This window comes from Fragaria vesca, linkage group LG5 (assembly GCF_000184155.1).
Source record: "Fragaria vesca subsp. vesca linkage group LG5, FraVesHawaii_1.0, whole genome shotgun sequence".
In the NCBI taxonomy this organism is placed as follows: domain Eukaryota; kingdom Viridiplantae; phylum Streptophyta; class Magnoliopsida; order Rosales; family Rosaceae; genus Fragaria; species Fragaria vesca.
In genome coordinates this window covers 25952583-25975805 of record NC_020495.1, presented here as the reverse complement: position 1 = coordinate 25975805, position 23223 = coordinate 25952583, and the positions used below count along the sequence as shown (strand labels likewise).

Here is a 23223-nt window from a genome sequence, read left to right as displayed (position 1 = left end):
GAGAGAGAGAGAGAGCAGATGAGAAGAGAGAGAGAGTAGATGAGAAGATGAGAATGAGAGGTGAGAGAGAGGAGAGAAATAATAAGATTAGGGGTAAAAATGTATTTTTGTTAAGAAACATTGGAATGGGCTAAGGAAAATGTTTTTCATTGAGTTAGGCTATGAGAACTCTATTTTTGTGCATTTGGGCATTTCCCTAATATAAATTGTTTTATTTCTATTTGATAACTTTAAAAAATAAATTATTTTGTTAAAGTAAATGTAAAAAATGATATATTTATTGCAACGACGAAAATGCTCTGGTCAGGGTATCAAAATGCTAACATAATGAAATTTCGGGTATGAAAATGTAAGTTTTTGATAGTTAGGTATAAAAATAAAAATAACATCATAGTTCAAGTGATATTTTGTAATTAATTCTCATGTGTAATATTGCAATGGTACCACTCAGCTGAGCAAGCCACGCACGGTTAGCTAGTGGTCGATTTGTGCAGTAGCTCAGAAATATTAATTATGCTTCGCTAGTGTGATACCAATTGGTTCTATCCTTATATTACCCTTAATTTTGAACTAGATCTCCACCGGTCCCCATGCAGATCGATCTATAAGAGATGGCAATGGGGAGGCTAGCTAGGGTATGGTGGGATCAAAAAACCATACTCATACCCAAGGATTAAAATATTGGTATCGGTAGATATATCGGTCCGTTGAAAAAATGAGATTTCGGATATATCGGGGAAACCCGGGAAAAAAATATCGGTATTTTGGGAAGAAAATTTTTTTTTCTGAAATATTTAATTTATTGGATTTATATATAAATATTACAAATATCAACTTCATCTACATCTAGAATGAGAATCTAGGTTGTTGATAAGAGTCATAAGACACACACAGATCCACAAAAGTACAATAATTAGACCAAGACATATGACTCATATAGTACAAATTGTAGTGTTGAATATGATAATCATATATGTCTTTGGAGCTGCCGACTGTTTCCCCTATAAGTGGATAGTAAGGATGATGGAAACTGGATGACTGATCACTGACTTCCGCGCATTGATTATAGCCATAAACATTATAGCCATATTGATTGTTGCATTCTTGGGATTCATTTGAGGTTCCAGTCCCACTACCTAAACTGATAGAATCAAAACTTAGCGCAACTGAAGCAACATCTTGATCATCATTTGGACCTCTAGTCCTCCTCCCATACATGGTATCCTCTTGCGCTCCATACCTAATACTTCTATAGCCATGATCATGGGAGGCATGATCGTAATTTTCTTCAGATGAAAAATTGTTCAATCCACCAACTGTAGAAGATTGTCCATATACAAACCCGGTGCTAGTATTTCCACCACCTTTTCCACTTCCACCATCTTCATCATCATCTGAACTATCCGGAGTTGCTATGCCGCCCCATGCATCATCACTGTCTAAATTATCTTCTGGGTTTCCAACAATTTCTTCAGATAATACCTTTTGTACGTTGATTCCATTGGCAGTTGCAGTTTCAAGTCGAGACCACCACTCGTCATTGGGATACACCTCGAGGGAATTAGTTACTTCTCTTTCGGATAACATTTCAATTTTTTACAGATATTTTTTTAATATGTCAGTGATATATCGAAAATATCATAAATGTCGGAGATATTTCCTAAATATCGATGATATTTGAGGATATTTCCTAAATATCGGGGAAATATCGTAGATACGGTGGAAGATAAGATATTGACCCCTAAAGATATATCGGTCCTTCGAAAAAGGTAGATATCGGAGGATATATCGCAGAGATTTTTATCCTTGCTCATACCTTATTTCATTTCTCATCCCCGTAACCCGCCTTAATCCCGTAATTAGATAATGGGAATTCTCTGTACCCATCCCTTTTGGGGATTACGTTCCCATACCCGCCTCGATCCCCATTAACAATTATGTAATAAATTAATTTTAAAAAATTACGAAATATGAAATTAAAATTAAATACCAAAATAAATAAGTTTTTTGATTCAATCCAACAAAAACGAATTCAATTCTCGCTTAAAAATGAAGTTTCTATAAAGATTCATTAAGAGTATCAGAAACAAAATATTACAAAAGATTTTTACAGAAAAATCTATTTATAAATTAAAATATATTATATATAAATAATATTTTCATCATAAATAGGTGGGGATGAGGACGAATATCAAAATACCATATCCGCCCCGTACTCAATTCAAGAATCCGAATACTGGGGATCCTCATACTCATTACCCGTTTATTTCTGTATATCCCCTGTTAGGGTTAAATACCCGTGAGTACCCTATCCGCTGGGAATTATTGTCATCCCTAGAACTATTGTGTTTTCCTATTATAATTTCCAAGTTCTGTTAAGCTGAAAGTCAGGACTAACTAGCTATTAGTCTATTACATCAACCGGGTACTGTAAAAGTGAAAATGTGTTAAGTTTGTGTATAACAAAGTTAACGGGTTGGCCATAGTCAAAGCGTTGTTATAGGGTTTTGTTGGCCGTCTTTTCAAATAAGCTTGTGACGGTTCCCCTTCTAATCGTACCCGATGATTGTGGTGGTAATCATGGCATCCACCTGGCTTTAGAGCTAGCTGTGCAAGCTATCTATTATAATTAGTGCTTCAATTTTTCTGGCGGCTTTCTTTCTTTTTTGTTTGTTTGTTCTCTTTGTTTTGCTTTCGTACTGTGTTGCCTTCTGGCTTTGTTTTAATGCATTGATCTCTCTTGAACTAAAAAAAAAAAATAAATAAAAAATAAAAATCGTGGCATGCATCGTAGGCAATGTTCTAAAAAACGCTAGGCGCTAGTCGGGCGGACAGCCAACGAGCGCCCAAAGGATTAATCGGACGCCTAGGCGGTTTTTTATTTTCTATATTTTAAATTATTTTTATCACATAAAAGTAATAAATAATTGATTATTATGTTCTTATTATTAATTACTTTAATTAAATATTTTTTTGTAATTATTAACAACCATAAATACATGTAGAGCAAAAGGGTATTTGAGAACTTTAAACACGGGAGGCTCCACTTTAACCTAACATGTATACACATTACCTATATCCTTTGCCGTTCATCCATGGCTCTACTCCGCTCCTTTCTATTCTCTTTTTCTCCATGAAACCCAGATTGATTTACCAATCGATCTCTCTCTCTACTCCTCCTTATTCTCTTATTCTATGATTGAATCAAACTAAAACCCAGATTCCAAAGGATTGCGCAACTTGATTCTCTTCTTCTCCTCTCTCTCTCTCTCGCTCTCTCTATTCTCCTCTTCCATTGAGTTTAGAATTGTGTTCGACTCGATTTGGTTTTTGTTTTGAGTATAAGTTTGAACGACAGAAAAAAAAAGATTCAACCGTCTAATCGGCTGACCGCCCAGACCCGCCCAGGCGCCGCCTAGGCCGCCCAAGCGGCCGACTTTCTCCCGGACGCCTAGCTCGACCGATCAGGGGAGAATCGGAACGGATAGGTGACGCCCAGCGCCGCCGCCTAGGCGGCCCTGGGCGGCGTTTTTTAGAACATTGATCATAGGAATAGTTTTCTCATTCAAGGTCATTCGCGAATAGTTCTGATCAGCTCTGGTTGAAAACACATTGGACTAAATTTTATTTATAACCCTAAATTTTGATGCTCAAAGTTGATGTTCGAGATCTTTTAAATTCATCATTAACACTCTTACAGTCTTATCTCAATTTAATTGGGTGGTGTAATTAACATATATATTTTTTTCTATGAACACACTATAATGAAATATTGGGCTACCCTACCCCACCACCCTTTACACATATATAGTCCAGATTTTGATGTTATTTATTTTATATTTAGGCCTAACCATTCGGCTTAAACCGAAACCACACCGAAACTAAACCGGAAAACGGATCACCTAGATATTGGATTTGGGTTTTTCGTAATGTGGACTTGTTTGAAAAATTGGCATGATGTGGACTAGATTAGGGTTGAGCCATAACCCGCGTCAAGTGCTACTTTTTGATATGATTTCCCACACCCTTTCCATTACTCTCTGATCTTAAAAAATCGTTCAAAAAACCATGTGATCTTGATTAGAGAAAAAAAGAAGAAGATAAATTAACGGTTTATGCCTCTTTTAATTTTTTGTGTAGGGTTAAATCAATATTTTTTTGGGAAAATGCCCTAATGCCCAAATATTTGAAAACTAAAGCCCATTCCAATTAAAGTCTTATCTTTGTGCCCAATGATTCTTGAGAAAAAGACGTTATTACCCTGTGTTTAATTAAATCCACACAGTTTTTATCTCTTTCTTCTTCTTCTTCTCTCTCTCTCTCTCTCTCTCTCCTCCTCCTCCTCCTCCTCCGACGCTGTCCATGCAAGCACCGCTAGCAAGGCCCCCTTGATTCCGACGACTCCGATCCTCTCCCTACTCCCTCCGACACCTACATGCTCGGCTTCCTCATCGCCAACATCGTCGGCATCCAGTACTACTCCGGCACCATCACCGGCGGCGAAATGGTCGGCCTCGTCCGCGAGCCCCTCAACCCCTACGATTCCAACGCCATCCGAGTCCTCAACACCCGCACTGTCCAAGTCGGCCACATCGAGCGCGCCGTCGCCGCCGCCCTCGCCCCCTTGATCGACGCCGAACTCATCGCCGTCGAGGGCATCGTCCCCAACACGCGCTCCAAGACCAACCGCTTCAAGATTCCTTGCCAGGTCCACATCTTCGCCAGAATCCATGACTTCTTCTTCTTTTTAATTTTTAATTTTTTATCCTTACATTTGAAAGTGATTCTTGAGGATTGATAACTGATTATTGGGGCCAATAAGTTATTATATGAGGTTTGTAACCTGATTATTGAGGGTCAGTAAATGATTACTGGGTGTCAGTAACTGAAAACAAAGTGATTATTGGGTTTCAGTAACTGAAAACTAAAAGTTATTGGGGTCAGTAACTCGATTATTAAGGTCAGTAACTGAAAACAACTGATTATTGGGTGATTACTGGGTGTCAGTAACTGAAAACAAAATGATTATTGGGTGATTACTGGGTGTCAGTAACTGAAAACTAAAAGTTATTGGGGTCAGTAACTCGATTATTAAGGTCAGAAACTAGTTACTGGGGGCCAGTAACTGGTTACTGGGTGTCAGTAACTGAAAACAACATGATTATTGGGTGATTACTGGGTGTCAGTAACTGAAAACAAAATGATTATTGGGTGATTACTGGGCGTCAGTAACTGAAATCAAAGTGATTACAAGGGAAAATCCGATGACCGGAGTCCGACGGTCGGGAAAATTCCGGTGACCGGAGTCCGGCGGTCGGGAAATTCCGGTGACCGGATTCCGGCGGCCGGTGACCGGAGTCGGAGTCCGGTGAGATTCCGACCAAGTATTCTCTCTTTCATTTTCTCTCTCTATGCATGTTTAAAGGATGAGGGCAAAATAGTCTTAAAATAATATGGTTTATTAAGACTTTAGTAAATATTAGTAAAAATTTGTGCATTTGGGCATAAAAAAGGTTATCTTATATTGGAATGGGCTAATGAAAAAGATTATCATTGGAATGAGGAATGAGGGGCTTAAATTAGTATTAAATGAGCATTTTCCCTATTTTTTTATAATATATTTAATAAAAAAATGATGGACTATTGCTGAAAATTAGTAATAGTTGGAGTCGGGGACCACGAACGGCTGAACCGCAGCAGTAGTAGCTTCAGATCAGCACTGATCACCTGGTCTGACCGTCAGATCTGACCGGCCAGGTACTGTTTGACCAGATCTGACGGCAGCTGACCACCAGCTGATGATCAGTAGCTGACCAGGTGATCACCACTCTAGCTTCGGATTAGCTTGAAAGTTTCAACTTGCAAGTCAATACCAAGTCAATACCGTGTGCAACAAATCTCTGTCAACCAACGTACGTCAAGCGCTAGAATATTCAATAAGAAATTGCTTTAAAAGTTCTGCAATTCAGCATATATATATATATATATATTAGTTGACCTGTTAAGTTTGTATAATATAACCCGCAAAGGTGGAAGTTATATATCCTCCTAGGCTTCCTGATCCTTTTGCAGAAGACTGAAGCAGCTTCTTGTTGCACAAAGGTACGTCACTTGGTAATCATTCTACAGTTGTTTGTAAGGCTTAATTACACAGTTACACGTTAATGGATCCACATCATTACCAAGGTTCAGGATTGTTTGAGTCACAGATTCAGTAGCAGTATTGGGCGGTATTCAGACGGATATAGAATTTGACCAAAGAATTCGAGGAATTTGGGGATGGGGATCGATATACAATCTGGAATTTTCTATATATATATATATAGTAGGTCTCATGNGGNTTCTTTTNANATATATGAGGNNGAGATACACTACTTNATATNTTNATCTCTACCGTTCTAGTTTGTTGTTCTTATATATAGTATACTAATTCTGACTAAATTTTCAGACCTAAATTTGGTGATTACGTTAAGATGTCGAACAAGATTAAATTAATGAACGAACCAAATCTGCCAAACCTGAACCGTTCATGTTTATAATTAAAAATCGTAGTTTTGAATGCCTTAACGATCACCAAATTGGCTGAAAATTTGTAGAAGTGATCTACTCATATAGAACTACATATTGAACGGTGGAGATGTGATTTTGTGATCAAAAAGTTGGTGTAATCCCCCATCCCTCATATATGTCAAAAAAAGGGATCCCTCATTGGAAGGGCCCTGTATATATATATATTTATATATATATATATATATCAGGCCGTTCAGGGTTTAGACCGTTCAGGGTTTTTAAATGATTAACTATATCAGGCCGTTCGGGCTTCATTTTCTGTATAATATGGGTAACTGACTTGGGAAGTAGTTTGGATATTTTTAATTTTGAGCTTTTGCAATTCTTCTTCTAATTCTCTAATCCTAATATTTTTAATTTCTTTATCTAAATAAGAATCTCGCCTAGACATTGTTTCAGCTGTAGTGGAACCAGCAAATGAATGTCTAGCAGTGGCAAAAGAATGTTTAGAGGAGTTTCCTACCTCTTGAATTCTTGGATTTTGACTTATCCTAGAGTTTTAAAAATTAATTCTTACTGTGCCATCATTAAACTATTGAATACAGTCTAAATCAGAAAGACTATGTTGCGCATTGGATGGCTGATTCTCACTAGTGAGAGACCATTCAGAAGGAAGATGGACATTTGACCATCTGATTGTGTGTGGAACGCTAATATTGGCGTTTTCTTGACTGCTTTGAATTAAGAGAGTGTGGTTTTTGGGACTTTTACTAATGGCTTGGAAATTCATATTTGTACCAGTGACTTTGTAATGGATTCTATAAATCAAGGCTAAAGGTTGGGTTCCTTCAAGAACATGATAACCTGAAGTTTTAACATTGAGGGTTAAAGCTTTTAAGATATGAGGGTCACTAAGGCTAATAGTGAAATCTGGGTAACAATTGAAATGAACTGGTCCATTAAACAGACTTGACTCAATTAAACCAAGAGTACTGTCATTAAAATCAGTAAACCTTGCATCTCTTAAACATAAGAGGATGGAAGCATTAAGACCTTTTCTAGTTAAAGGGTTGACACTAATTTGAACTAATTCAATATGGAGATTATGACCATCTTTTTTATGTTTCTTAATTTTCTGTATAATTTGGGTATCAGAGCCAAAACGGCCTGATATAGTTAATCATTTAAAAACCACCGACCCCAGGTGGCGGACTACCGCCTAGGAGTGGTTTTGGAGCTTCATTCAAGCTATATATATTAAACTTCTCAATCCCCAGGTGGCGGACTACCGCCTAGGAGTGGATCTTAAGTTGATCTATTTTCTTTACTTATTTTGTGAAGTTTTGAGTAAACTCCCTTAATTTTAAGGATTTTGGTTTTATTTTCTTTTCCTTACTTCCTTTTAAGCCTGTTATTCTCTCCAACCAAACAATAAGTCCAGGTCCAAACACTAAGTCCCAGGTGAGGCATGAGCGGATGCGGCATGAGCGAAGAAGAGTAAGTGTTAGTCTTTAGGGTCTTAAGCCAAGGATCTTAAAACCTCCTATCCTTTTAGTTTCGGTCTAGTTTTCTCTTCCTTTCCCAAAATGAGTAGACTATTTAGATCTACCTCAGTCACTTCTAGTTCGTCTAGGTCCTCTCTCAATAGGATTCCAGATATAGTCAATAAAGAACAAATATACTATCAGTCAAACGATAACATAGATATAAATGACTGAAATATTCCTAGAGTTCCTAGTCATGAAATTTATAAGAAAAAATGGAGTCTTGCTTCATTCAAAAGTGAACACCATATTAAATCAATAGAACAAGTTTATGCCCTTAGTAAACAACATGAAACTTGCCAACTTTTTAGTCCAGAATCAATTAAGAAACATAAAAAAGATGGTCATAATTTCCTCCATATTTGATTAGTTCAAATTGGTGTCAAGCCTTTAACTAGAAAAGGTCTTAATGCTTCCATCCTCTTATGTTAAAGAGATGCAAGGTTTACTGATTTTAATGACAGTACCCTTTGTTTAATTGAGTCAAGTCTGTTTAATGGACCAGTTCATTTCAATTGTTACCTAGATTTCACCATTAGCCTTAGTGACCCTCATATCCTAAAAGCTTTAACCCTCATATCCTAAAAGCTTTAACCCTCAATGTTAAAACTTCAGGTTATCATGTTCTTGAAGGAACCCAACCTTTAGCCTTGATTTATAGAATCCATTACAAAGTCACTGGTACAAATATGAATTTCCAAGCCATTAGAAAAGTCCCAAAAACCACACTCTCTTAATTCAAAGCAGTCAAGAAAACGCCAATATTAGCGTTCCACACACAATCAGATGGTCAAATGTCCATCTTCCTTCTGAATGGTCTCTCACTAGTGAGAATCAGCCATCCAATGCGCAACATAGTCTTTCTGATTTAGACTGTATTCAACAGTTTAATGATGACACAGTAAGAATTAATTTTCAAAACTCTAAGATAAGTCAAAATCCAAGAATTCAAGAGGTAGGAAACTCCTCTAGACATTCTTTTGCCACTGCTAGACATTCATTTGCTGGTTCCACTACAGCTGAAACAATGTCTAGGCGAGATTCTGATTTAGATAAAGAAATTAAAAATATTAGGATTAGAGAATTAGAAGAAGAATTGCAAAAGCTCAAAATTAAAAATATCTGAACTACTTCTCAAGTCAGTTACCCAAATTATACAGAAAATGAATCCCAAAATATTTCAACCACAGATGAAGAGCAAACTTCTCCCACTGCTTCTGATTTTTTAGTTACTCCCCCACTAAATCCTCAATTAAGCACACTTACCCAACCTTTTATAATCAACTATTCTAGATTAGATAAACATCTTGAATCAAAAGAAAATATCCTTAGTAGAAACCTCTATAGAATGAAATTCCCCTTCATGGATCAACGAAAGCAATTATTTCATGATTGGCAAGCATTTATGCTTGAAACAAGATCTGAAATATTTTTTCTTGATTTTATAGATCAACTAAACAACCAAAAAATTCAAACATTAACAAAAGGAAGATGGAAAACCTCCACTAGCTCAGTCCTTTCCAGTCATCCTCATGTTGAAACAATAATAATTGATCATCTTAACAGTCCAATCACAGCTTCAACTTTTAAAATTGCTATAGAAGATCCAGACACTAAGAAAATTATTGAACAAAATAATTACACAAACCAAAGCCTAATAACCATCGGAGCCCAGTTAGATAAAATAGAAACAAAGGTTGATAACATATCCTCTAAAGTTAATATCCTACCACAACCTAAACCAGAAACTCCTTTAGTTCATTTTAGTGAATTAAATAAACCTCCCCTAAAGCCTACTTCATCAATTCAAAAGATCGAGCAGATGCTAGAAAAATTAAAAACTGAAACAGCAAAACCTAGTAGAATTGCAGTAATCATACCCAACAAACCTCTTCATCCACTTCATCCGATAGTGATTCTAGTAACACTAGCCAAATTAAAGAAATAAACCAAATACTTCAGACCTTAAATATCGAACCTTCAAACCTAGACCGGATAGTCCATCCAAAAAAGGGACCTTTTAAAACTTGGACAGAACGTCCTCTCCCCTTAGATATACAACCTACTAATCATCTTAATAATCAATTCTCAGTTTCTTCTGATAAAACTTATGAATGAAACATTGATAATTTATCAGAACAAGAAATCTTAAATAAATTATATCACATGTCTATGACAGCCAATAGCTATGTCACTAATCATACTTTCAGCCAACCTGAAATTATTGACAAACTTTCCACAGGATTTACAGGAATGCTTCATTCCTGGTGGGAAAAATATTTCACTCCCGATTCTAGATCATCCATTAAACATGCCATTAAACGAGATGAAGATGAGATTCCTATCTTTGACGATCGCACAGGAATGGGAATTTCTGATGCTGTTAATACCCTATTTTACACAATAATCCAACATTTCATAGGAACCCCTAGTCATATTTGTCAGGACCCACCCCGAATTTTATCTTAAAACCCGGAGTAAATCCTGCGGGGACCACCTCCAAAGAAAATTTACCGTAAAGATTGGTAAAACCTCCCTTGAAAATAGACAACCCTAACCCGAAAATTTCAAATTTACACTCTTATTACAACACGTCCAAACATCTCATAATTATCCAGCTAAAAACAGTAAATCTTATTCTTCAGAAATTCTAAACATAAAATCAACCGACCGAGCACACCACCGAAAAATATACAATAATCCCAAAATATTCAGAGCTACTAGACACTAGCAGAAGCAAGAAAACACTAGTAGGTTAAACAAGTAACCTACTGATGAAAACTGGCGGAAATGCGGGTGACTATGCCTCGCCTCCTACTAGATCCAACCCGAACTCTGCAGACTGGGCATTTTATAACGAATGGCCCAGGGGAAAAACATTTGGAATAGTTAGAGTGAGTGGACAAAAATAAATTAATAAAAATATTTTTTTATGCTTCCCCAATTTAATTTCCATAAAAAAATGCTGCATGCAATCGCTCAAAAGCGCTCAACTCAAAAACTGGCAATTTCACGACCAGCACCGGCTAGTCTCCAAAACTTAATAAAATACAGCCTCTCATATATAAACATATATGTGTATGTATTTACACTCGTCAGACTCCTTGTATGAATTCTATGAACAAATTAGAAAAATAGAAATTAATACAAGGCTACGACGCTTGCGTCTAACGCTCACGTCGCGCCATAATAGGATATTTCCACATTATGACCGAAGAGGACAGTGTATATATATACGTGTGAACTCCCTATATGAAAACCTAAATAAACTAGAAAAGAAAGTAGTTTTCATATAGGGCTATGACGCTTGTGTCTAACACTCACGTCACGCCATAATGGTATTTTACCTCATTATGACGGACCAAACACGTATGGCTAGCTAGCATTTATTATACATATTATTCTCATAATATTCAATAAACATATCCACCGAAAATCTCATTTTCGGGAACTCTCCAAAGGAGAAGAATTGCCAAATAACCGAGAAATCTATAAGTCTCATCAGAAGAAATAAATGATCCACAAAACAATTCATCACATGCTTTTCAATTAAAACAAAGGTCCACTCACAAATTAGGCCTAAGCCTGATGTCGCTCCGAGGCTTCTTCTGCTCGGGCCTCCTCTCGTCATGTTCCAAATATATAATTAATTTCCCACTAAAAATCCAATAATTAAACAAAATGGGCAAAATTAAACGTGAGCCTCCCACACACTCATCATTGCCCAACGTCGCCATTCTTAACTCAATACGGCTCAAATTTCACCGAACATACCGGCAGCCGTAAATACAACCTCCCCCAAAATACGACTTAAATCCTACGGCCGGATTCTACATTAATTAACCGTCAAAAATAACAAACTTCGGAAAATCACAAACCTATCCAAAACTCATCCAAAAATTCCATAAATCACATCAATAAACTCCCCTTAATATTCCACATTTAAAACCCTAAAAATCTCCCCACCAGCGGCGACCGGAGGCTGATTCTGGCGACCTCCAATTCCTATGAAAATTTGACAACATCTTCCTCTCAACTCCCTCTACAACTTCCTTAACTAGCACAACACCCAGTTCCAAGCCTAACTAGGTCAATCGAACGAAAACAACACAAAAAACCCTAGAGCTTCCACTCACCGGTTCTCCTTACCTAGCTCAAGAGGGGGTGAGACCTTTGGAGGGGTTGCTGCATGGGAGGAGGACTACAAAACGAGCCAAGGATCGCCGGCTTTGGTGGCCGGAGGAGGGAGCTCCGGCGAGTGAAGCACCACGGCAGTCGGCCCTTTCGGGGGAGAGTACTCCTTCACGGCGGCTATCATCGGTCCAGGGAGGTAGCTGGGTCGGAGGCCGACCGTTTGGGACTAGAGCGGCGGCAAACGGTGGCCGGACGGCCGGAAGTTCGCCGGGGAGAGAAAGCTCGAGAGAGGGCTCGGGAGGAAGAGGAGAAGAAAAGAGAGAGAAGAGAAAGAGAGGGAGATGGGTTTGGGCCTCACCCAACCGGTCCAACCCTATAACTATACCCAACTCCACCAAAAATTTACACCCCAAAATAACACCCTAATAAAAATTACCTTTTACTAGCCAAAATTTACCATTTTTACCGTCGTCATATTTTTCTCCTACCAATAACTCTCCGAAATAATCGTCCCCCAAAACCCCTCTAGGGACCAATTAAACTATAACTTCATTGACGGAGACGGTAAAATTCTTATTATAACCAAGCTAGTAAATAAGGTAAAAATTTAAGGGTCGGGATGTGACAATATTACATCCAGAATCCATGATCAACTCAGTAATCTTAGGTGTCCTACCTTAAGTGACTTCAAATGGTACAAAGATGTATTTATTTCTCGAGTTATGCTTAAAGACAATAGTAACCAACCATTTTGGAAAGAAAAATTCATAAATGGCATTCCAAAGTTATTTGCTCATAAAATCAGACAAGTTCTTAGTAATGAAACAGGTCACATAAACTAAGATTCTTTAACTTATGGAAATATAATTACAGTTATCCAAAAAGAAGGATTAAAAATGTGTATAGATATGAAACTAAATGCTCAAATAAAATCAGATAAGAAAACAGTTAAATACGAACTAGGAAATTTTTGTGAACAATATGGCTTACCTCCCTTACCTCATTCCAGGAGAAAAAAGACAAGCAATAAATTTATTCCTTATTATTCAAAAAGAAAATTCACATCTTACAAAAGTAACTTTGAGCCAAACAAATTTTATTCCAAAAACAAATTTAGAAAAAATTGGTCCAAAAAACCAATCACCAACTAAAGAGTAAACCTTTCGATAAAAGTAAAACTAAATGTTTTAAATGTAATAAAACTGGTCACTTTGCAAATAATTGTCCAGTTAAAAATACTATTAATCAACTCAAAATCAGTCAAGAAGAAAAAGAGAAACTTATTCAAACTTTAGAATTACGAAACACTGATTCGGAAAATGAAATGAATGAAGATGACATCACATTGATGGAATCCTCTTCTTCTGAATCCAATGAACATTCTTCCCTAGACATTACTTTTGGGTGTAACGATGCTTGTAGCTGTAAAACAATCAATGTTCTTTCCAAACAGGAAGAGCAAGAAGAATTATTAATTGATTTAATAGGGAAAATAGATAATCCTGAGCTTAAAGCAGAGTATCTTAAAAAATTAAAAAAATTAATTACCCAAGAAAACGTAGTTAATCCTCCCTCACAAAAAATTAGCCTTACTACAACTTTTGATAAATTTTCTACTAGTAAAAAGCAAATCACAATCCAAGATCTACAGCATGAAGTAAAAACAATCAAATGTCAAATACATGCTTTACAACAAACACATTTGGAACTTACAAATGACAATAAAGAAATTAAACAAGAAATAAACTTACTAAAAATAAATCATCAATTTCTTAATTTACAGGATCCCCCTGAAAATCCTCTTCCAAATCATTTCCCAGAAAATAATGAAGCTAAAACCTCTGAAAACAATACTATTAGTACCATACGCCAAGTCCAACTTAAAAAATGGTACTCTACTGTCCAACTTAAAATAAAAGATTTCCAAATAACAATAACAGCCCTTATTGACTCTGGTGCAGATCTTAACTGCATCCAAGAAGACTTAATACCTTCAAAATATTTTGAAAAAACAAAAGAGTCTTTACAATCAGCTAATGGAACAAAAATGGATATTAAATACGAAATCCCTAAAGCCCATATCTGCCAAAACAATGTTTGTTTCAAAACTTCGTTTGTCTTGGTAAAAAATTTAACTGATAAAGTAATACTAGGACTACCTTTTATTACTTTAATTTATCCTTTCAAAACTGAATATGATAGTATTATTACCTACCCTTTTGATGAACCAGTTAAATTCACTTTTCTTTTAAATCCCGAAATCCATACCCTGAAAGCATTTCAAGAAAATAATATTTCAAAAACTCTTGGTTGCATTCAAGCGAAAAATAAACAAATAACCTTTCTCCAAGAAGAAATAGATTTCAAAATAATTGAAAATCAACTCCAAAACTCTTTTCTTCAACAAAAGATCAAAACTTTTGAAGAAAAAATAATCAAAGAAATATGTTCTGATATTCCTACTGCCTTTTGGCACAAGAAAAAACATAGTCACCACCCTATATCAAAGATTTCAATTGGAAAAATATCCCTACTAAAGGTCGTCCAATCCAAATGAATCACGAAATTATAGATTTTTGTAAAAACGAAATTAATGATTTACTCAACAAAGAAATTATTCGTCCTAGTAAATCCCTTTGGTTTTGCCCAACTTTCTATGTTCAGAAAAATGCTGAACTCGAAAGAGGGACTCCTCGTCTATGTAACGACCCGACCCCGGACTAATCGAAAAAGAAATTCAAATTTTCGATGGGGATATAATAAGAAATCATAAATTGACAACAAGTTATTGTTGTATTTCAGAACAGAAATTTGTATGAAGAATGCAAAATAGTTTCATTCCAATTGACTGAAAGTTACCTTCGGCAACCGTATGGAGCAGAGAATCGATTAAATATACAACCCTCGATTCTCCCTCCTCTACCTCCAAATGAAAGAACCATACTAGATAAACATTGATGATGACAAAATGAAGGATGATGTCGGTACAACGTCTTCAAGCAGCTCGAGGATTAAGTTACAGGTTCTCTTCCTAGGTTGAGGTCGCTCGGCTCTTCTCCAAGAACGAAAGCTAGAGATATGATGGCGACGCCGAGAGTTTGAGATTTTCTGATTCAACAACTTCATTTGCCGAGTATGGTAGCTAGCCGTTGTGGAAGCTTTACCATCGGGTTTTGAACGACTGAAATTGTTTAGGCTCAAACCTCAGAGTTGGAAAAGATTGGGGTTCCGGAAAAGTCATGGTTTCGGATATATAGTTGGGTTTGTTTATGTCAAGTGTCATGCAGCCACTAGGTAAAATGACTAGATATTTCCAATTATTGTTTGTCCACTTGTTCTACTCAAGTGTCATGCAGGGACGACTGTGGCTTTTAAGACTGGTTCTTGAATCAAAAAAAGCAAGTGGTTCTTGCTTAATGTCTTTGTACTCTGTCCTCACCATTGAAATGCACAAATTGCTCTATAAGTTTCCTGGCAAGGTAATGCCTACTTGCTCAGTTAGTGAATTGGTCAGTATGGACTCCCAGTATCCCAACTAGCTAGAGATCTCTGTTTGCATTTCTGGAAATCACCAACAACAGATTAAGCTGTACAAACAATAGAAGTTTGTGATCTCTTTGTTTTAATTAAAATTAGGGTAAAATATTGTATAGTTCTTGTGGTTTAAAGTTGACATATGTTTAATCTTTATGGTTTTATTTTAATCTGAATAGTCTTTAAAGTCACGATTTTTCATCCAAATAGTCCTTATGGTTTTATTTTAATCTGAATAGTCGAATGTGTTAGTGAAGAAAATCAGTGGAAGGAGTTTGAGATTTTCTGATTCAACAACGTCATTTGCCGAGTATGGTAGCCGTTGTGGAAGCTTTACCATCGGGTTTTGAACGACTGAAATTGTTTAGGCTCAAACCTCAGAGTTGGAAAAGTCATGGTTTCGGATATATAGTTGGGTTTGTTTATGTCAAGTGTCATCCAGCCACTAGGTAAAATGACTAGATATTTCCAATTACTGTTTGTCTACTCTTGTTCTACACAAGTGTCATGCAGGGACGACTATGGCTTTTAAGACTGGTACTTGAATCAAAAAAAGCGAGTGGTTCTTGCTTAATGTCTTTGTACTCTGTCCTCACCATTGAAAACAAAAGAAATGTGCAAATTGTTCTGTAAGTTTCCTGGCAAGGTAATGCCTACTTGCTGGTTAGTGAGTTGGTCAATATGGACTCCAAGTATCCCAACTAGCTAGAGATCTCTGTTTACATTTCTGGAAATCACCAGCAACAGATTAAGCTGTACAAACAATAGAAGTTTGTGATCTCCTTGTTTTAATTAAAAGAATTAAATTCAGTTTACCCCTTTGTGGTTTGGGGGTGATTTCATGTTAGTCCCTACACTTTTATTTTCATCAGTTTACCCCTTGAACTCTTCAATTTCTGTCTGCAGTGCCCAAATTCTCATATTCCGTTTGAATTGACATTTAATTATCAACAGTTAGGGTCCGATTTAAACATATAAGGTCCGATTTGCCCAAATTCTAGATACTGGCCTCACAGTTAAGGTTAAAATTATCAGGAATTAACGTCCGATTTGGACAGAATATAGACAATTTGGTCACGCTTGAGGAAAATTCAAAAGTTTGAGGGGTAAACAGATGAAATTGAAAGTATAGGGATTAACATGAAGTTACTCCCAAACCTCATGGGGGTAAATTGAATTTAATTCTAATTAAAATTAGGGTAAAATATTGTATAGTCCTTATGGTTTAAAGTTAACATATGTTTAGTTTTTATGGTTTTATTTTAATCTGAATAATCTTTAAAGTCACGATTTTTCATCCAAATAGTTCTTATGGTTTTATTTTAATCTGAATAGTCGAATGTGTTAGTGAAGAAAATGAGTGGAAGGAGTTTGAGATTTTCTGATTCAACAACTTCATTTGCCGAGTATGGTAGCCGTTGTGGGAGCTTTACCATCGGGTTTTGAACGACTGAAATTGTTTAGACTCAAACCTCAGAGTTGGAAAAGATTGGGGTTCCGGAAAAGTCATGGTTTCAGATATATAGTTGGGTTTGTTTATGTCAAGTGTCAGGCAGCCACTAGGTAAAATGACTAGATATTTCCAATTACTATTTGTCTACTTGTTCTACATAAGTGTCATGCAGGGACGACTGTGGCTTTTAAGACTGGTTCTTGAATCAAAAAAAGCAAGTGGTACTTGCTTAATGTCTTTGTACTCTGTCCTCACGATTGAAATGTGCAAATTGTTCTGTAAGTTTCCTGGCAAGGTAATGCCTACTTGCTCGGTTAGTGAATTGGTCAATATGGACTCCCAGTATCCCAACTAGCTAGAGATCTCTGTTTGCATTTCTGGAAATCACCAGCAACAGATTAAGCTGTACAAACAATAGAAGTTTGTGATCACCTTGTTTTAATTAAAATTAGGATAAAATATTGTATAGTTCTTGTGGTTTAAATTTGACATATGTTTAGTCTTTATGATTTTATTTTAATCTGAATAGTCTTTAAGTCACGATTTTTCATCCAAATAGTTTTTATGGTTTTATTTTAATCTGTATAGTCGAATGTGTCAGTGAAGAAAATGAGTGGAAAGAGTTTGAGATTTTCTGATTCAACAACTTCATTTGCCGAGTATGGTAGCCGTTGTGGACGCTTTACCATCGGGTTTTGAACGACTGAAATTGTTTAGGCTCAAACCTTATAGTTGGAAAAATCATGGTTTCAGATATATAGTTGGGTTTGTTTATGTCAAGTGTCATGCAGCCACTAGGTAAAATGACTAGATATTTCCAATTACTGTTTGTCTACCTGTTCTACAGAAGTGTCGTGCAGGGACGACTGTGGCTTTTAAGACTGGTTCTTAAATAAAAAAAGCAAGTGGTTCTTGCTTAATGTCTTTGTACTCTGTGCTCACCATTGAAAACAAAAGAAATGTGCAAATTGTTCTGTAAGTTTCCTGGCAAGGTAATGCCTACTTGCTCGGTTAGTGAATTGGTCAATATGGACTCCCAGTATCCCAACTAGCTAGAGATCTCTGTTTGCATTTCTGTAAATCACCATCAACAGATTAAGCTGTACAAACAATAGAAGTTTGTGATCTCCTTGTTTTAATTAAAATTAGGGTAAAATATTGTATAGTTCTTGTGGTTTAAAGTCGACATATGTTGAGTCCTTATGGTTTTATTTTAATCTGAATAATCTTTAAAGTCACGATTTTTCATTTAAATAATTTTTATGGTTTTATTTTAAATAGTCGAATGTGTTACTGAAGAAAATGAGTGGAAGGAGTTTGAGATTTTCTGATCCAACAACTTCATTTGCCGAGTATGGTAGCCGTTGTGGAAGCTTTACCATCGGGTTTTGAACGACTGAAATTGTTTAGGCTCAAACCTCAGAGTTGGAAAAGTCATGGTTTCGGATATATAGTTGGGTTTGTTTATGTCAAGTGTCATGCAGCCACTAGGTAAAATGACTAGATATTTCCAATTATTGTTTGTCCACTTGTTCTACTCAAGTGTCATGCAGGGACGACTGTGGCTTTTAAGACTGGTTCTTGAATCAAAAAAAGCAAGTGGTTCTTGCTTATTGTCTTTGTACTCTATCCTCACCATTGAAAACAAAAGAAATGTGCAAATTGTTCTGTAAGTTTCCTGTCAAGGTAATGCCTACTTGCTCGGTTAGTGAGTTGGTCAATATGGACTCCCAGTATCCCAACTAGCTAGAGATCTCTGTTTGCATTTCTGGAAATCACCGGTAACAGATTAAGCTGTACAAACAATAGAAGTTTGTGATCTCCTTGTTTTAATTAAAATTAGGGTAAAATATTATATAGTTCTTGTGGCTTAAAGTCGACATATGTTTAGTCCTTATGGTTTTATTTTAATCTGAATAGTCCTTAAAGTCATGATTTTTCATCCAAATAGTCCTTACGGTTTTTAACTGAGAAAATTGTCGGATTGACTATATGGATAAAAAATCATAACTTTAAGGACTATTCAGATTAAAATAAAACCATAAGGACTATTTAGATGAAAAATTTTGACTTTAAGGATTATTTAGATTAAAATAAAATCATAAGGACTTAACATATGTCGACTTCAAATCACAAGGACTAAACAAATTTCAATTTTTAAAATTATGATTTGAACTAATAGAAGTTTTCTGATGTGTGATCTCAAAGTTTTCTAAGTAGCTGGAGCGGAAGGCATTTGCTTATCTCAAGTACTTAATATATATTTTGGGTATATTTTATCTAGCCTGATCACGACTCACGAGTATTATAGACCCCAAAATAAGTCGACATTGAGGATCACGACTCACGAGTATTATAGACCCCAAAATAAGTCGACATTGAGCTCTTACATAAATAAGTCATTGAGCTCTTACAAAATATGTCATTGAGCTCGATCTTCCAACAAAAGAAGTACATCAGGAAAATCAAGATCTGCAGGCTCTCACCATTTTCTTCTTCTTTCAAACTGGTCTAAATTTCACCTCTCAAATTAACTGTCCAACCTCTGGTTTTTACCCCACGAAACGGTATGTATTACCCTCTGGTTTTGCTGTGTTCCTCTAATATTCCACTTCCCACTAAAGCTGGTTCAAGCTATTAGATCTGAACTATATATCTTCAATATATATACTATTAATATTGCTGATAATATATAAATTATATATATATTTTCTCAGGTGCGGATTCCGTATTTATTCTTACGGTGCGGATTTCTACTTTACACTCACTTTTCAATCGAATTTTCACATCTCCACCGTCTAGTATTTAGATACTAATGTATAGATCATCTATGCAAAATTTCAACAAATTTGATTATCATTAAGGCACTCAAAACTACGTTTTTCTGTTATAAACATGAACGATTCAGGTTCGACAGAATTATGTTCATCCACAGAAAAACGCAGTTTGAGTGCCTTAATGATAACCAAATTGGCTGAAATTTTGCAGAGATGATCTATACATTAGTATCTAAATATTAGGCGGTGGAGATGTGAAAATTCGATTGAAAAGTGAGTGTAAAGTGGAAATCCGCACCTTAAGAATAAATGCGGACGTCCACAGCTGAGAAGTGTTGTGTATAAATATATGTAGACGTTATCAGGTGCGGACGTCCACACCGTGCGGATGTCCCTCATTTCGCCACCGTACGGCACCGGCGAGCACCGGCGAGGGCGCCCCTCCACCCCAACGGACTCCAGCAGCTTCCCCGACCTCTTTCCATCTCCGGCGAGTCCGCCGAATTCCAAATTTCTGGCCAGATCACCCAAAACTTCAAACAAAGTCAATCTAGCCGGAAAACTGGAATTCGGCGGACTCACCAGGGATGGAAAGAGGTCGGGGAAGCTGCTGGAGGCGCGCGCCATACGGTGGCGAACGGAGGGAAATCCGCACCGTAAGGCGGTGTGGACGTCCGTATCTGAAATGGACTATATATATATATACACGAAACGATAGAAAGCGCACGTGCGCACAGTCCTTAAAGTGCGCACGGAGCTCCGTTCGCCACCGTCCAGAGCCGACAACGGCACGCCTCCCTCCCAGAAAACTCTAGCAGCGTCCCCGACCAATTTCCCTCCCCGGCGAGTTTGGTTTTTTTTTTTTCAGTTTTCCGGCGAGATCACCCAAAACTTCAAATAAAATCGATCTCGCCTGAAACTGGAATTCGGCGGACTCGCCACTGAGGGAAAGTGATTAGGGACACTACTGGAGTCCACTGGGGTGGAGGCGCGCCGTCGTCGGAGCCGGACGGTGGCGAACGGAGAGACGTGCGCACTTTAAGCCAGTGCGTGTGTGTGTATATATATATATATATGTGTGAATCTTGTATATTTCTCTTGCCGATCGATTAAGTTTGTTAATTATATATGGCAATCACGAATTAGTTTGGTATATATTATCACTCGTGATTGGAGAACAAAGTAGAACCAAATATGAATCGGATTTCTACCAAAATAGATAACCAATAGCTTCTAGCCTACTACATACATGGGATTGGTAGTAGATAAGTATATAATTCGGATTTCTAACCAAGCTCGTACAAGTAAAAAGAAGCTAGCAGGTATTACGCCTCTGGAAAATTCTACATTAATTGTGTACTGAAAAACAACACTTAGGTTACAAAGTAAGAAAATTCGTCACCTAAAAGTACTTAGGCGTAAGGTCCGTCAACTAGGAAGCGTGAGGTAGGTAATTAGACGACGGAAATTAAATTTATGTTGCCTAAGTAGTTCTTACGAGACAAATCTTAGGCGACATAATAGTGTTCGTCTCCTAAGTACTTAGGCAACATAATAGCTTTCATCACTTAAGTTCTTAGGCGACAAAAATTAAAAAAATTAGATTTTATTTTTTAATTGGACAAAATACTGGTCACTCCTCTTATTTTTAAGGTTTCGATAGTTTAGTCCTCCTTTTCTCAATTTCAACAGCTCACTCCCATTACTTTTCAATGTCAGACAATTAGGTCTAACCGTTTATTTTTCATCCAATTTTACCGTTAAGTTGTTGAGTTGTCATTTCTCTCATGCCAAGTCAACTGAAGGAATGGTAAAATCACTATAACACCCTTTGGTTTATTTTCCCTCTTCTCTAACAAAAGAAGGATGGAAATCCCTCCAAAACAAAAATTGGATGATGCAATTTTTGTTTTCGGTAAATTAGCACTTTATTAATTGGCTGACTAATTTTGAAGAATATGCAATGTATTTTTGGTGACAATAACAATATTATGAAGGACCAATTTATATGAATGTAGGTGAAATTTGTTTTTTATTCAATTTCTTTTAGTTATGCTTCAGTTCTTTTATTTTTATTTTTCCTGATACAAGTTTTGCTTCAGTTCTTGAAGCTTAAATTTTAATGACTATCTTTTTTTTAGGGGAAAATGGAGTCAAGCTCCCTTAATTAAAATCATACGACCGTACTAGGTCAAGCTAGGAGAGTGTCCGAGGACAAACTCCATATTACAATGCGATGCACATAATAAAATATGTCTGCAAATCCAAAGAAAACTACTAAAACAAACTACTCAAAAGACTAATGTTCAAATGAACTTATTAAAACCTAGAAAGCATGTAACCTACTTCACTCAACCATAGTACCCCAACTTCATGCATCGAGGCCTAAGACCATTTCAGTGTACCTTTCCAGACACAAAGAGGACTATGCTATACAGTCAAGTGAAGTAGGGATCTATCCCAGCAATGGCTCGGGACTACTCGTCACTAATTTCTTCATTAGAAAGAGGCTCCTGTATGACAGAGTCTGCCATGGAGCTCGACGACTCACTAGTAAATAGTTGCTTCTTGTTCTTACTTCCTTGAGGCTTGCCTCTCTTCTTCGGTGATTTCCATGTCTTCTTGATCCCTAGCTCCCCATTCACAGCCACGGAGCAACCAAGATCTTCCAGATTTAGGTCCAGAGGCACCATAGCCAACGAGTGCTTCAATCTCTTCCCACCCTCAGTCTCACCTTCCTCTCGAATACGGATAATGCCAGTAACCTTAGCCGGGGAGGGAAACGGAGCCACTTCCCTTATCTGAACCAGCCTCTTCTCTCTAAACAGTGTCGGCAAATTCGGCACCACTAGGGCAGCCTGTGTGTTTACCCTAAAAACCATGGGAAGAGCCGCCGATGCTGCAGCTAGACCAAGCAGAGCTCCGGTCCCTTCTTCAACGTCTTGGGCATTAGGGCAGGGTATTCCACCATGGTTCAACATCATGCAATCCCTGCATAGACCAACAAACCTTTCATACCTGTACTGCACTCTGATCACGTCCTCCGGTGAAACGCGCAGTCTCCTATCCTTCCTTACTGGGTTGTTTAGAGGAAGCATGACGCACACGCGAGTAGATCCCTTCCTCAATCCCGCCTGGTCAACATTGCAGAGATGATCTATACATTAATATCTAAAGACTAGACGGTAGAGATGTGAAAATTCGATTGAAAAGTGAGTGTAAAGTGGAAATCTGCACCGTAAGAATAAATGCGGACGTGTGTAGCAGAGAA

The 23223-nt window shown here is 37.0% G+C and overlaps 1 protein-coding gene across 1 annotated transcript in view; it reads right to left on the bottom strand.

Annotated features, from left to right (window-relative positions):
- The window catches only part of LOC101298523 (pentatricopeptide repeat-containing protein At4g37170-like), a 30161-nt gene extending 28574 nt beyond the window's left edge, over nucleotides 1-1587 (bottom strand). Inside the window, exon 1 of the mRNA XM_004301801.1 lies at nucleotides 1343-1587. Within this exon, the coding sequence (XP_004301849.1) occupies nucleotides 1343-1587 (245 nt within the window). The remainder of the gene's footprint in view (nucleotides 1-1342) is intronic.
- Nucleotides 1588-23223: the final 21636 nt, after the last annotated feature.